At 39.4% G+C, this 13,399-nt stretch overlaps 1 protein-coding gene across 1 annotated transcript in view; it reads left to right on the top strand.

Moving 5' to 3' along the window:
• Nucleotides 1-11,207: 11,207 nt before the first annotated feature.
• MYCBP2 (MYC binding protein 2, E3 ubiquitin protein ligase) overlaps nt 11,208-13,399 on the top strand; it is a 253,516-nt gene continuing 251,324 nt past the window's right edge. The window contains 2 exon segments of the mRNA XM_015558101.1: nt 11,208-11,239; nt 11,349-11,424. Coding sequence (XP_015413587.1) covers nt 11,208-11,239; nt 11,349-11,424 — 108 coding nt within the window.

The raw sequence follows: 13,399 nt of genomic DNA, 5'->3' as shown, positions 1-13,399 counted from the left end.
CAGCAGTCCGGATTGTGGGTCCCAGATTGGAGGGGGTGCAGGCTGGGCTGAGGGACACCTCCCTCCCAGCCCCCACTGCCAGTACATGAATTTCGTGCACTGGGCCTCTAGTTTTACTAATAAAAGTGCTTTACTTTTTCCTTTGAACCATTATGACTTTTTTTTTTTTGGCTTGACTTACTTCCAGTATAGTATTAAGTAGATGTGGTGGTGATAGTATAAGTCCATATGTTTTTTTTCCCATACTTAGTGGAGGTATTTAATTTTTCATCATCATTGAATACTATTAATGTTAGTACAGGTTTTTTAATAGATAATCTTTACCAGATTAAGTAACTTCTTTTCCTAGCTCACTGAGGCATGCCATCATAAATAGTGGTTTTAAAAAATTTTTCTGCTAATATAGTTTCTAGTTTTTGAAAATACTTTTTATGCTACTATTGAAGTGATCATATTCTTCCCCCTCCCCTCATTCTGGTATTATGTTGCATTGCATCAATTGGATTTTTTTATTTTACCTATTTTCCCTTTTGTATGTTTCTGGACATTGAGATTATTTTTAGGTTGATGACTTTTTTCCTCTTATTTTTTAATGAGATATAATTCACATAACCATAAAATATACCTTATAAAAGTATACAACTTAGTGGTTTTTAGTATATTCACAAAGTTGTACAAGCAGACTATTTCTTTTTCACCCCAGAAAAGAAATTCCATACCTATTAATAATCACTCCCCTTCTCATTTCCACAGTCCCTGGAAACCACTAATCAACTTCTTGTTTCTATATATTTGTGTGTCTGGACATCTATAATAATAAAAGTGTAATATGCTATTTAGACTGGACGTCCTTCCTTCCAGACAAAGCCACAGTGGGTGGGGCCAAGGCGGAGGTGGCAGTGGCCCCTGGCCTTGGTGGTGGGCGGGGGCCATAGTGGCGGGGGCCGGGGCCAAGGCCCTTGCATGAATTTCGTGCATCGGGCCTCAAGTTTCATATAAATGGAATCATACAATTTGTGACCTTTTCTGGTCTTTGTTTCTTTCACTTTGCATAATTTTTTTAAGCTTCATCTATATTGTAGCATGTGTCTACTTCATTCCTAATTATGGCTGACTAATATTTCATTAAGTGGATGTCTCACATTTTGTTTATCCATTTATCAGTTGATGAACATTTGGGTTATTTCCACTTTTGGCCTGCGTGGCATTTTTTGCTTCTTTGTTTGTGGGAGATATTGGCCTGAAATTTCCTTATTTCAAAATACCCTTTTAAAAAGATTTTGTATGATTTGTTCTATATGAAATGTTTCTTCTTTTTATATTCTTAGGAAGAGTTCATCTAAGATCAGTATTGTTTGAAAGAATGTATCAGCTAATTCCTTAAATGTTTGGAGGAATTCACTGGCAAAGCCATCTAAGTCCAGAGTTTTCTTTGTGGCAATGTTTTGATTAGAGATTCAGATACTGTATTTTTTCCTTGATTAGTGTTTGGAAGTTATATTTTTCAAGAAATTTGTCCATCTTATTTAAATTATGCAACTTATGGGCACATCTGTAGTGACATCCCCTTTTATTTTCTCAAATTGGTAATACGCACTTTTATTTTTTTTCTGATCAATCTTGCTAGAGGTTTATTATATTAATTTTTTGGCTCTTTGATTTTCTTTCTTGAACATTGGTTCTCCATTTCATTGATAACTGCTCTTATTTTATGTTCCTCTCTTTTTACAACCTTTCCATTTCATTTGCTGCATTTTTGTTTTTACTAGCTTCTTAAGTTGTAAGCCTGGATAATTTATTTTCAGACTTTCTTTTCATTATATGCATTTATGTATTTGCAAAATGCTATATAATTCCCATGGGCAAATACTTCGGCTGCATTTCATAAGTTTTTATATGTCATATTTCATTTTCATTTAATTGAACATATTTTCTAATTTCCATTGTAGCTTTTTATTATATCTCTTCGACACATAGTTTATTTGGAAATCTGGTTTTTAGGTTACCAGACATTTGGGAATTTCTTAATTTTCTTTCTGTTGATTTCTAGTTTAATTTTCCAGTGATCACAGTCCTTGTAAATTTGTTGTGACTTGGTCTGTGGTCCAGCATATTGTTGATTTTGGTAAGTATTCTACATATATTAGAAAATAATGTGCATTCTTCAGTTGTTGGTTGTGTTTTTCTTTATATGTCAATTAGGTCAAGTTGATTATGTTTTTGAATTTTTCTGTATCCCTGCTATTTTGTCCTCTTCTTATTCTGTCATTTGGAAGATATGTTAAAATCTATCTTTTTCTGAATGTTTTTTCTCCTATTCGCAGTTTTGCTTCATATGTTTTGAAGCTATGTTATTAATAGATGCATTTTAATTTAGGATTGTTATGTTTTCCTTTTATTTGACCCTTTTAGCATTATGAACTGCTCTGCTCATCTTTAATAATACTTGGAGCCTTAAATATTACTTTGTCAAATACTACTATTTGGGGAGGCTGGTGAATTGAATTTATTGAGGTGATATTGGTTAAGAAAATTGTATAGGTTTCGAGTGTACAGTTCTAGAATACATCATCTGTATATTGTATTCTGTGTTCACCACCCAAAGTCAAGTCTCCTGTCACCATAATAATGATTAAAGGAAGACTTTCCTTTTGTTTTTTTAGTTTGTTTTATTTATTTTTTATTATTGACATTATTACAGATGTCCCCTATTCTTCCCCCCACTTCCTCCCTCCACCTAGCCCCCACCTCACCCCATATATGGCTATGCAAATATGAATATAAGTTCTTTGATTTATTTCTTCTGCCCCCCCCCCACACACACCCCTCTCCCTTCTGAGATGTTAGTCTTTTCCATGCATCTGGACCTATTTTGTTCATCAGTTTATTTTGTTCATTAGATTCCAAATCTGACTAGCTTATTTCACTTAGCATAATTGTCTCCTTATGCTTTTGCAAAGGGTAAGAAATCCTTCTTTTTTTATAGCCACATAGTATTCTATTGTGTAGATGTACCATAGCACTTTTATCCCTGACTGGGAATCGAACCATGACCTACTGATGGGCACTTGGGCTGTTTCCAGATCTTAACTACTGTAAATAATGCTGCTATGAACATAGAGGTGCACATATTCTTTCTGATTGGTGTTTCGGGATTCTTCTTATCAGAAGGGGAATTGCTGGGTCAAATGGCAGTTCCATTTTTTTTTTTTGGAGGAGGCTTCATACTGCTTCCCATAGTGGCTGCACCAGTCTGCCTCCCACCAGCAGTGTACTAGGGATCCCTTTTCTCAACATCCTTGCCAGCACTTATTGTTTGCTGATTATTGATGGTAGCCACTCTGGCAGGTGTGAGGTGATATCTCATTGTAGTCTTTTTAAAAATCTTTATTGTTGAAAATATTTTATGTGTCCCCATTTTCCCCTATTAACCCCTTCTAGCCCACTCCCACCCATTGCCCCAGGCCTTCACTATCCTATTATCTGTGTCCATGGGTTATGCATATATATATACAAGTTCTTTGGTTGATCTCTTCCCACCTACCCCTGCCTTCCCTTTGAGAGTCAGCAGTCTGTTTCATGCTTCTATGTTTCTGGAACTATTTTGTTCATCAGTTTATTTTGTTCATTAGATTCCACATATGAGTGAGATCATGTGATATTTGTCTTTCTCTGACTGGCTTATTTCACTTAGCATAATACTCATTGTAGTTTTAATTTGCATCTCTCTAAGTTTGTATTTCTGATAGTGTTGGCATGTTGATAATGAATTATATCAGGTTTTGTGGGTTTAAAATATCTCTATTTTTGTCTTTGTTTTTCTAGGATATATAAAGTATATATTTGATAGTTATATAATTCTAGATTACTAGGTGTTCCCCCCCTCCCCGCAAGCACTTTTCAGCACAAAGAATGGAAGTGATCAATCTTATTGTTGTTCCCTTGAGTCTATCTTTTATCTCTGGATGCTTTAAGATTTTTTTTTCTTTATCCTTCAATTCAGCAGTTTCTGCCTAGCATATGGTGTGCCAAGGTGTAGTTTTTCTTTGCATTTTCCTGATTTTCTTGCATCTGAGTGGTTGATTTCTTCCCTCACTTTTGTAAAATTGTCATGAATTATCTATCTCTTCACATAGTGCTTTTGGCCCATTCTTTTTTCCTTTTTGTTTTGTCTTGGATTCCTGTTACATATATATGAGACCATATGACTGTGTCCCACATGTTACACTCTCTATTTTGTTCATCTGTTCTTTTTTTTTTAATATGTGTTTTAAAGAATATATCTTTATTGATTTCAGAGAGGAAGGGAGAGGGAGAGAGAGAGAGAGAACCATCAATGAGAGAGAGACATTGATCGGGTGCCTCCTACACGCGCCCTATTGGGGATCAAGCCCCGCAACCCAGGCATATGCCCTGACTGGGAATCAAACCGTGACCTCCTGGTTCATAGGTTGATGCTCAACCACTGAGCCACACCAGCTGAACATCAGTTGCCTCTTGTATGCACCCTGCTTGAGGATCAAACCTCTTGATTATCTGTATCATTCTTTTGTTTCTTTGGATGTCTCGTAATGTTTACTGGTATTGTATGCCTAACATTGTGTGTAAAAGAACAGTTATTTTCTTTCAGAGAAGTTTGTTCTTTGCTGTGTTAGACAGATAGGGTGAAGTATTGACTACCTCAGTCCAATCAAGGATTAAATAGACTTCTCTCTCTACTGGGATTTTGTCTTTTAAATACTGGGGGACTGTGAGAAATTGACTTTGGCCTATTGGCATAGTCTTCTTATTCTTCTTCCATGCCCCATCACTAAGCAGATCTACCATTGGGAAAACGGGCCACATATTTGGGGCTTTTCTTGATTTCAAGTCCATCATTCCAACCAAGACATCCAATGCAAGACATCTAAAGCACCAGTAGCTTCTGGTTTCCCTTAGTAGAGTACCTTGTTTAAGCTAAGCTCGATTTTCACTTGTTCCCAAACTCTGCAAATGCCCCCTTGGAAGAATATGAATACCCTTGGAAGTGCTCTTTCATCTCTGGATTTTTAGTTCATCTAGTCCTAAATTACTTCCATAGCTTCTTATGTTTAAATTTATCTTTATTATTGAAATATTACAGATGTCTCCCTTTTTTCACCATTGACCCCCTTCACACCGCCCCCCCCCCCCAAGCCTTCATGGCACTGTTGTCTGTGTCCATGGTTTTTGCATATCCTATATAAAAAAAAGCGTAATATGCGAATTGTCCTCATATTACGGACAATTCTACTTCTACTGAGAGACTGGGCGTTCGACTGCTCACTATGATGTGCACTGACCAGCAGGGGGTGGCGTGGAACATGGCAAGCATTGGCGACATGCTGTGACCTCTCACCGGCTACCCGGGGGCAGGGGTGATGGGGACGGAGGTGCGGTGAGAATGCGGGGTGTCCGCTGAGTTCGCTGTCACTCCCCCTGCTACCCTCCCCTGGGACACCAGGGTTCGCGCTGGGGAAGCCCCTGCGCTCAGGTGCTGGTGCCCGCAAGGAGCCTGCCCCGCACCCACGCAGCCTCTTCAGGGTTAGCTGGACTGCAGCTGCTGGGACCGCAGGGCCGGTCAGGTGTCACGCAGGACCCAGTCTGCGAGGCCGGCTGGGAGAGAGTGTTCTGCCGGCCCGGCTTCCCTGTGGCACCACTGGGTGGCCTAGAGGCCCACGCTGCACCCTGGCCCGCAGCCAGCTGCGCTTCCCGCATCTCTGCATGGGGACTCTGGTGTTGTGACTCAGGTGGAGGAGGGCACATGGAGGCCTGGGGGCCCAGGTGCTGCCCAGGGCCCAGAGGTCAGCTGGGACCTTCCCTTCCACACCAGATGCTTGCGCTTCGATAGCTGGCAGATAATTTTAGAGTGCTTATTTGTTTAAGCATAGTCATGTTTTGAATAGTTTTATCTGAGTTGCATACAGTAGGTCCTCATGTTATGTCGGAGATCCGTTCCTATGGTGTGACATAACATGATTTCCGCTATAAGTCGGAACCCACCTACGTCATAAGCACCAGTGTCACTCACGTGGAGCACATACACAGCAGTAATGAAGTGAAACAGTAAAAAAAATTTAAAAGAAAGTTGACAATTCCTGACCTTTACTTGTGGTAAATAAATAATAAAAAACATAAAGCACATATGTACATACGTCAAAATGACGGAACTTTTTTTTTTTAACAAATGGAGATGGCTATGTAACCATGAAACAATGTACATCGAGTCCGATGTAACCCGAGGACTGCCTGTACCATTAATTACGGTGTTTTTTTCTTTCTGACATGAGCCTGTTAATCAGAATATGTTCTATACTGGGAGTCGTCAAACTGGTCCACAGACCAAATCAGCGCAATTCTGTTTTTGTATGACCTGTGAGCTACGAAAACATTCTCCCAGAAATGAAGTTTTACTGTATTACAACTATGCTCATCTGTGTGTTGTCGATGGCTGTTTTTATGCTGTAAAAGTTGAGTAGTTGCAACAGAGATTCAGTTGTCTACAAAGGATAAAATATTTGCTATCTGATCTTTTACAGAAAAAAAATATTTGCCTTTTCCTACCTTAGACCATAGACTCAGGAATTTTTAATTTTCTCATTGCTAAGGCAAATTAAACAAAAGATTGAAACCCATGGCTTTGTGGTTGAGCGTTGACCTATGAACCAATAGGTCATGGTTTGATTCCTGGTCAGGGCATATGCTCGGGTTGTGGGCTTGATCCCCAGTGTGGGGCATGCAGGTGGCAGCTGATCAGTGATTCTTTCTCATACCTGACGTTTCTGTCTCTCTCTCCCTCTCCTTCCTCTCTGAAATCAACAAAAATATATTTTACAAAAACACCCTCTTATTCCTGAAGTTCTTTGAATTTGGATTTACTAAAATCCTAGCATTTTAGAATTAAAAGGAATCTCAGAGATAATCTCCTTAATCTTGTTATTTTCCAGATGAAGAAACAGATTCAGAGAGAGGTTTTACAATTAAATTATGACTAATTTTTGTTTTGTTAGAAAACAGACTCAGTAGTAATCTGGTAGAGAAACTAATGAACTATATCATGGAACAGCTTGCAAAATTCATTGGTCCTCATATTGCAGAGTGTTTGGTTTTCCTTAAACAGTGATTGTCATTATGAATGTTCCTTCTTTGGCATTTTTAAAGTAAACATTTTAAAATAAATATTTAAAGCATGTTAATAGCCTTTGCCTTTCATTACTACACATAATTCTTTCAAATCTCATGGGTATGGGGTTCTTTGTATGAAAAGACTAAAAAACTTATAGGATCAATTCCAGACATTCTTCATTAAGCTCCTATTTGATAGAGGATTTAAAGTGCTAAATCACCAGAAATTCCAAGATGAATTGTTCATGTGTAAGACTTCTTTCTAGAGTTTTTCTTTTATCCATTCTCAGATATTATGAAAAATTTATTTAAGCTTAGTTTTCAAATGCAGTCATGTAATGGAATCTTATCCTATCTAATAAAGAGGGAATATGCTAATTGACCCTCATGCTGTTGCAAAGATGGTGGCGCCCACAGCCAATAAGGAGGGAATATGCTATTTGACTGCCCCGCCCTCAAAGATGGCAGTGCCCACAGCCAGTAAGGAGGGAATATGCTAATTGACTGCCATGCACTCACAGATGGCCACACGCCTGCCTCCAGAGTCCCCCAGTCCCCTTAGCCCGCCAGTCTCCTAGGGCCACCTGAGGTGCAGGCAAGCCTCAGATGGTGGCTGCCCAGCCACCCAGGGCCGCCGGAGGCTCAGGTAACCAGGGCCAGCTGAGGCTTGCGCTGCTGACAGTGGTAGCTGCCGGCAGTGGCAGCAGCAGAGGTGTGATGGGGGCATAGCCTTTCCCTGATTGCTGGGTTGCCTCCCGCCCCTGAGGGCTCCCAGACTGTGAGAGGGGGCAGGCCAGGCTGAGGGACCACCCCCACCCCCCCTCCAGTGCATGAATTTTCATGCACTGGACCTTTAGTACTACTAATAAATAGCATTTTTATTTTCTAATGTTGAAATGAGTTTTCATTATATAATGTTTAATTTATTACTGGCTCTTTTTGATAGCCCTCTACTTCTAAAACAATCCAAATCAACAACACACACAGTAAAATTAATTTCTGGGGATTTGGGAAAGCTGACTCTTCAGCTGATCTATATTCAGGAATTAGTAGGTTCAGTTTTATTTAAATTGTTATAACTAATTAAATGTAAAATGCATAGAAAGAAATCTGTCTTGTAATTTGAACATTCAAGAAGTCCATTAAAGCCCGCCTGGTGTGGCTCAAGTGGTTGAGTATCATCCCAGGTACCAGGAGGTCACAGGTTCAATTCCTGGTCAGGGCACATACCCTGGTTATGGGCTTGATATCCTGTAGAGGGTGTGCAGGAGGGAGCCTTCCTCTCATCAGTGTTTCTATCTCCCTCTCCCTCTCCCTTTCTTCTCTCTGAAATAAATTAAAAAAAATTCTGAAGTCTATTAAGCAAGGCAGATAAAAATATTGATATATACTGGTGAAAATTTAGGTTCATGATAACTAGGCTTCAGGAAATTCATCTTAATTTGGATTTATATATTCGTTCCTCTGACAGTTCATTTTGAGTGAACTTTGATGCTTTTATAAATTGCATAGAAGGAGCTAACCTTTTAGCAGTTACATACTCCTGTTGCTCAGATAACTATTTTCACTCAAGTAAACTTTAGTATAAAGGGAGGTTGGTTTCCTAAGTCATATATCAGAAATATTTTCATTAATGTGTTTGTTCATCTAATATTTCTTGAACATCCATGATGTGTCAGACACTGATGCAGGTGCTGAAAGTGTGGAGTTGAAGTAGACATTCTTCATGCTCTCACATTGCTCGTAGTTGAATAGATTATGTAAGCAGGTATATTTGCTCATGTGTAGCATTTGATAGCTGTTGGTCATTCTCTTTACTTTTGTAGCTTACTCTACTGGGGAAATCTCATTCACATACATGGTTTCCATTACCTTTTTTGCACCACAGTCTGCATAAAATAATTCTGTGGGTAACTCCTTAATGGACATTTCTGGCTAGATATCCTTTAATGTTTGTTCTATCTCTGGCTCTATCCTTGGTTCTCTCCTTATTTACTCTGTGTAAGGCTCATAGCTATAGCTCTGAACTTTCTTTTCAACCCTTCCTTTCTCCTCCATCCTACTTTCTCTTTCTCAAAATAGTATTGGGTTCCAGGTACTTTTCTGGGCAAAGAGTTAGAGTAATAAAAAAGAAAGACATGGTCTCTGCACTCTTGAGGCATACAGGTTGTGAGGGAGTGATGCATTTAACAGATAATCTCATACACAATTATATTTGTAGATTACACAATGAAACACAAGTACAAAATGAAATGAGGGTGTGTATTAGGGAAACTAACCCAGTCTGGGACATTCCTGAGTAAGTGACTCATATACTGGGACCTTATTCTCTGGTTAGCAGGGAATGTGGGAGAGAATTCCAAGTAGAGGGAGAACCTCTGTAAAAGTCCCTGAGGAGCTTAGCCAGTCCAGACCATTGAAAAAGATGTCTTTGTGGCTGGAGTATGAAGAACAAGTTGGAAATGACTGCGGAATGAGGCAGGAGAGACTGGCAGAGGTCAGATATTGGTAGAGGAGCTTTTAAGCCTTCATTTTCTTTAGACCAGTGGTTCTCAAACTTCTGGCCCTTTAAATACAGTTCCTCATGTTGTGACCCAACCATAAAATTATTTTCGTTGCTACTTCGTAACTGTAATGTTGCTACTGTTATGAATCATAATGTAAATATCTGATATGCAGGATTGTCTTAGGCGACCCCTGTGAAAGGGTTGTTTGACTGCCAAAGGGGCCGCGACCCACAGGTTGAGAACCTCTGCTTTAGACTTTATCCTAAGAGAATCGAGAAGGTATTAATAGAGTTGTTTGGTGTGTGTGTGTTGTTGTTGTTTTCTATGTTTTTGGTGTGTTTTTTTTCATTTGTTTCTTTTTGTCAATAGTTTTAAGTGGGGGAATTACCTACTCAGATTTGTGTTTTAAGAAGTTGACTTGCGTTTTTAATGTGAAGAATGGAATGGAATATTCTGCACAAATATCAATGTGCAGAAATGTGTTATGACGGTTTTGCAGTGGTCCAGGCAGGATGTGGTGGTGACTTAGATTATTAGCTCAGCAGCAGTAGAGATGTAGATAGATTCAAGAACTGTATGAGATACAATTGACAGGATTTTGTGATTATTTTGGTTTATGGAGTGAAGCTGAAGGAAGTATGGAGGAACAAATTTACATATGCTTGTTCACATCTATCATGTTAACATCTTAGAAACTTCAAAATCTTTTTGACTAGTTAAACATCTTCAAAATCAAATCCATTTTTTTCTTTCGCAAAGTAATTCTTCCTTTTGACTTCCATACTTTTGTGAATGACATCCCTACCTCTAAGTGACTTAGCCTTACTACAGCTTCCACTAATTGGTTACCAAGTGTTATGGATTTGAACTCTGTATCATGTAAAGTCTCTTTCTTCTCCTCTTCCTCCTCCTCTTCCTCTCCCCCTTTTCCTCCTGCTTCTCCGCCCTCTTCACCTTTTGTCTTTATTATAGCAATAGCACCCTCTTGCTTTTTATCCAAGTCTTTGAGCTCCTTGAGGGCAAGAACTGTCTTTTTTATCTTGTATCTAAATTTAGTACCTAGAAGTGTGTACTTCAGCATGATAGACATAAAAAATATTAAATGAAATTAAAATAAAATGTTTTCTTTGAGTAATATTTCTTCCACTCTAATTCTCATTATTTGCCTCATTTATTTTTTCTTTCTCAGAGTCATTTAGGGACTTCCTTTTGCTTATAAGAATAATTTGGCCTCAGGCCTGTGAGGTAATGAAAAACTGGCTGCTGGATGTGAGAAGTCTATGAGTTGGGGTTTATTTATAGTAATTTGCTAAAAATGGACTCCTGGCCATTTTTGCACTGTAGTCCTCACTACTACAAAGAGCAGATTTTTCTGGGAATGGAACATAGTTGATATTTATTAGCATTTCCACTGTTAAATAAAGTTTAAAAAACTCCATTTGATGCCTTTAAATTTTTTTAAATTTTATAAAACTATTTGCAGAATTCAAGTCTTTTATCATTTCATGTGTATTGCTTAGATAATCTAGTATTGTGTTATTTCAATAGCTACATTATATGGTAGTATCTTACTGTTTCATAGAAAGAAAGTTTGTAAGATACATATTTAAGTCTCTACTTTGGAAGTACCTATTTTTAATAGCTTTGTATGTCTTAATATTGAACTTTCATAATTTTTCCACGTTTTTGCATTTTTAGGAATAAAAAAATTTTAAATAAGAAGAAGTTGAAAAGAAAACAGAAGAGCAAATCAAAAGTCAAGACAAGAAGCAAGGTAAAACTGCTGGCAGTTTATCAGAAATAAGGAATTTTTTTTATGTAGTAATTTGAATTACAATGCCAAGATTAAAAAGGTGTGAGTATAATTAGCACACCATTTCACATCTCTGTGTTAAAGTAATTTTTTAGAAGCCTCTTAGTATTTAATTACACTGCTTAGCTTCATATTTCGATCAGTAGTCTAGAAGTTAATAACTGGATCCTGAAAATTGTTTATTATTTATTATTTTTGATTTGGGGGAAACATAACCATTTCTCTTCTTTCTTACACTCTGACTACCTATACTACAAACTGAGTAAAATTGGCTTGTGAGTTGGGACCTGAATTTGGGTTCATCATATGCCTATGCATGTGTCATGAATTAGGGAGAATCTTGGTGCATCTATATTGCTCTGAGATTCTTTTGACTGGGTGGCAGTGCAAAAGGAAATGCAATATAGAATATTTTAATTAGGTGGGATCTTAGCAATCAAAGATCTCATTTTCTACCTAATACAAAACTCTTTGCTATAAAATTCATCTAGTTTTTTCTTAAACATTTTCAGAGTCCAGATTCTGCTTTCTATATAAGAGTCTCTTTTCTTTTGAACAGTACTAAGAAGCCTAGACAGGAGGAAGAGAAGAGTCATGACTATGATTTCTGAACAGCTCCACTTATGGTTAATATAGCTTAGCATGGCCTGTATATCATATTTAAGTTCTAGAGACAGTTTCCTGCTCTTTCCAATTAGTGTTCTTGCTATTGTAACTGAGAGAAATCAACTTTAAAGTAGTAAACAAACAAAACACTTCCGAAAGGATAAGGGACAAAATTTATTTGGTGGCTCTATCTTGAGACAGAGATGGATTCAGGGATTAAATAATTCATCAAATCTATGTCTTTGTCTCTTGCTTCGGTGTGGGCTTGTTGCCTGTGGCTGAGCACTAAGGCTGCTGGCAGCTCCACCTTCATTTTCTTTGAGCAAGAGACATCTCTTACTGGTTCTAGCAGAATGTCTTGGGTATAATTTTTTTATTAACCTGTATTATTTACATTGGTGTTGGAGATTAGGTACTTTGGTTAGAGGTGAGCACCCCAATGAGCAGGCCATGTGGAATGGGAGAAGGGTTACCCTAAGGAAAATGTTGCTGGGTGGGCAGATAATATATTTTCACTCTATCACCTCTTACTACTTCTGCTTTTGAGATAGAAGAGAAAAGTGGAGAGCATTCTTAATATACTTACTATCCTATCTAATAATAGAGAAACATGGTAATTGGCTAATCAGGGAGATATGCAAATTAACTGCCAACTAAGATGGCAGTAAATTTGCATATGTAGGCACAATGCTGGGAGGCAAAAGGGAAAGGACGGAAGAAGCCCCCTGCCACTGAAGGTGATCTGAAACCCAGGGGGGAGCTAAGAGCCGGGGCAGGGCAAAGGCGTGATCAGAGAACCAGGCGCCTTTGCCACCCCCGACCAGTGACCGCGGGAAGAAGGGGTGGCCCCGGGATAGGAGCTGGGAAGGGGCGGAGCCGGCAGTCCAGGGAGCTAGGGGTCCCTCGCCCAGGCCTAAAGCATTGGCCAAAGACGTTAGGCCTGGGCAGGGGTGGAGCCTGCAACCTGGGAAGCTGGGGGTCCTCTGCACAGACCTAACGCCTTGGCCAGAGGCATTAGGCCTGGGCAGGGGACCCCTAGCTCCCCCCGGTTGCAGGCTCCGCCCCCGCCCAGGCCTAATGGCTCTGGCCAAGGCGTTAGGTCTGTGCCGGGGACCCCCAGCTGCCCAGGATCGCTGACTCCGCCCCGCGATGGCTGGTTCCGCCCCTGCCCAGGCCTAATGCCATGGCCAGAGGCGTTAGGTCTAGGCAGGGGCGGAACCAGCCATCGTGGGGTCAGTAATCGTGAGCAGCTGGGGGGTCCCCTGCCCAAGACTAATGCCTTGGCCAGAGGCATTAGGCCTGGGCAGGGGCGGAACCAGCCATCGCGGGG

The sequence above is a fragment of the Myotis davidii genome, unplaced genomic scaffold (assembly GCF_000327345.1).
Source record: "Myotis davidii unplaced genomic scaffold, ASM32734v1 scaffold268, whole genome shotgun sequence".
Taxonomy (NCBI): Eukaryota; Metazoa; Chordata; class Mammalia; order Chiroptera; family Vespertilionidae; genus Myotis; species Myotis davidii.
The sequence above is the reverse complement of the archived record's forward strand: the minus strand, read 5'-3'. Positions and strand labels throughout refer to the sequence as shown.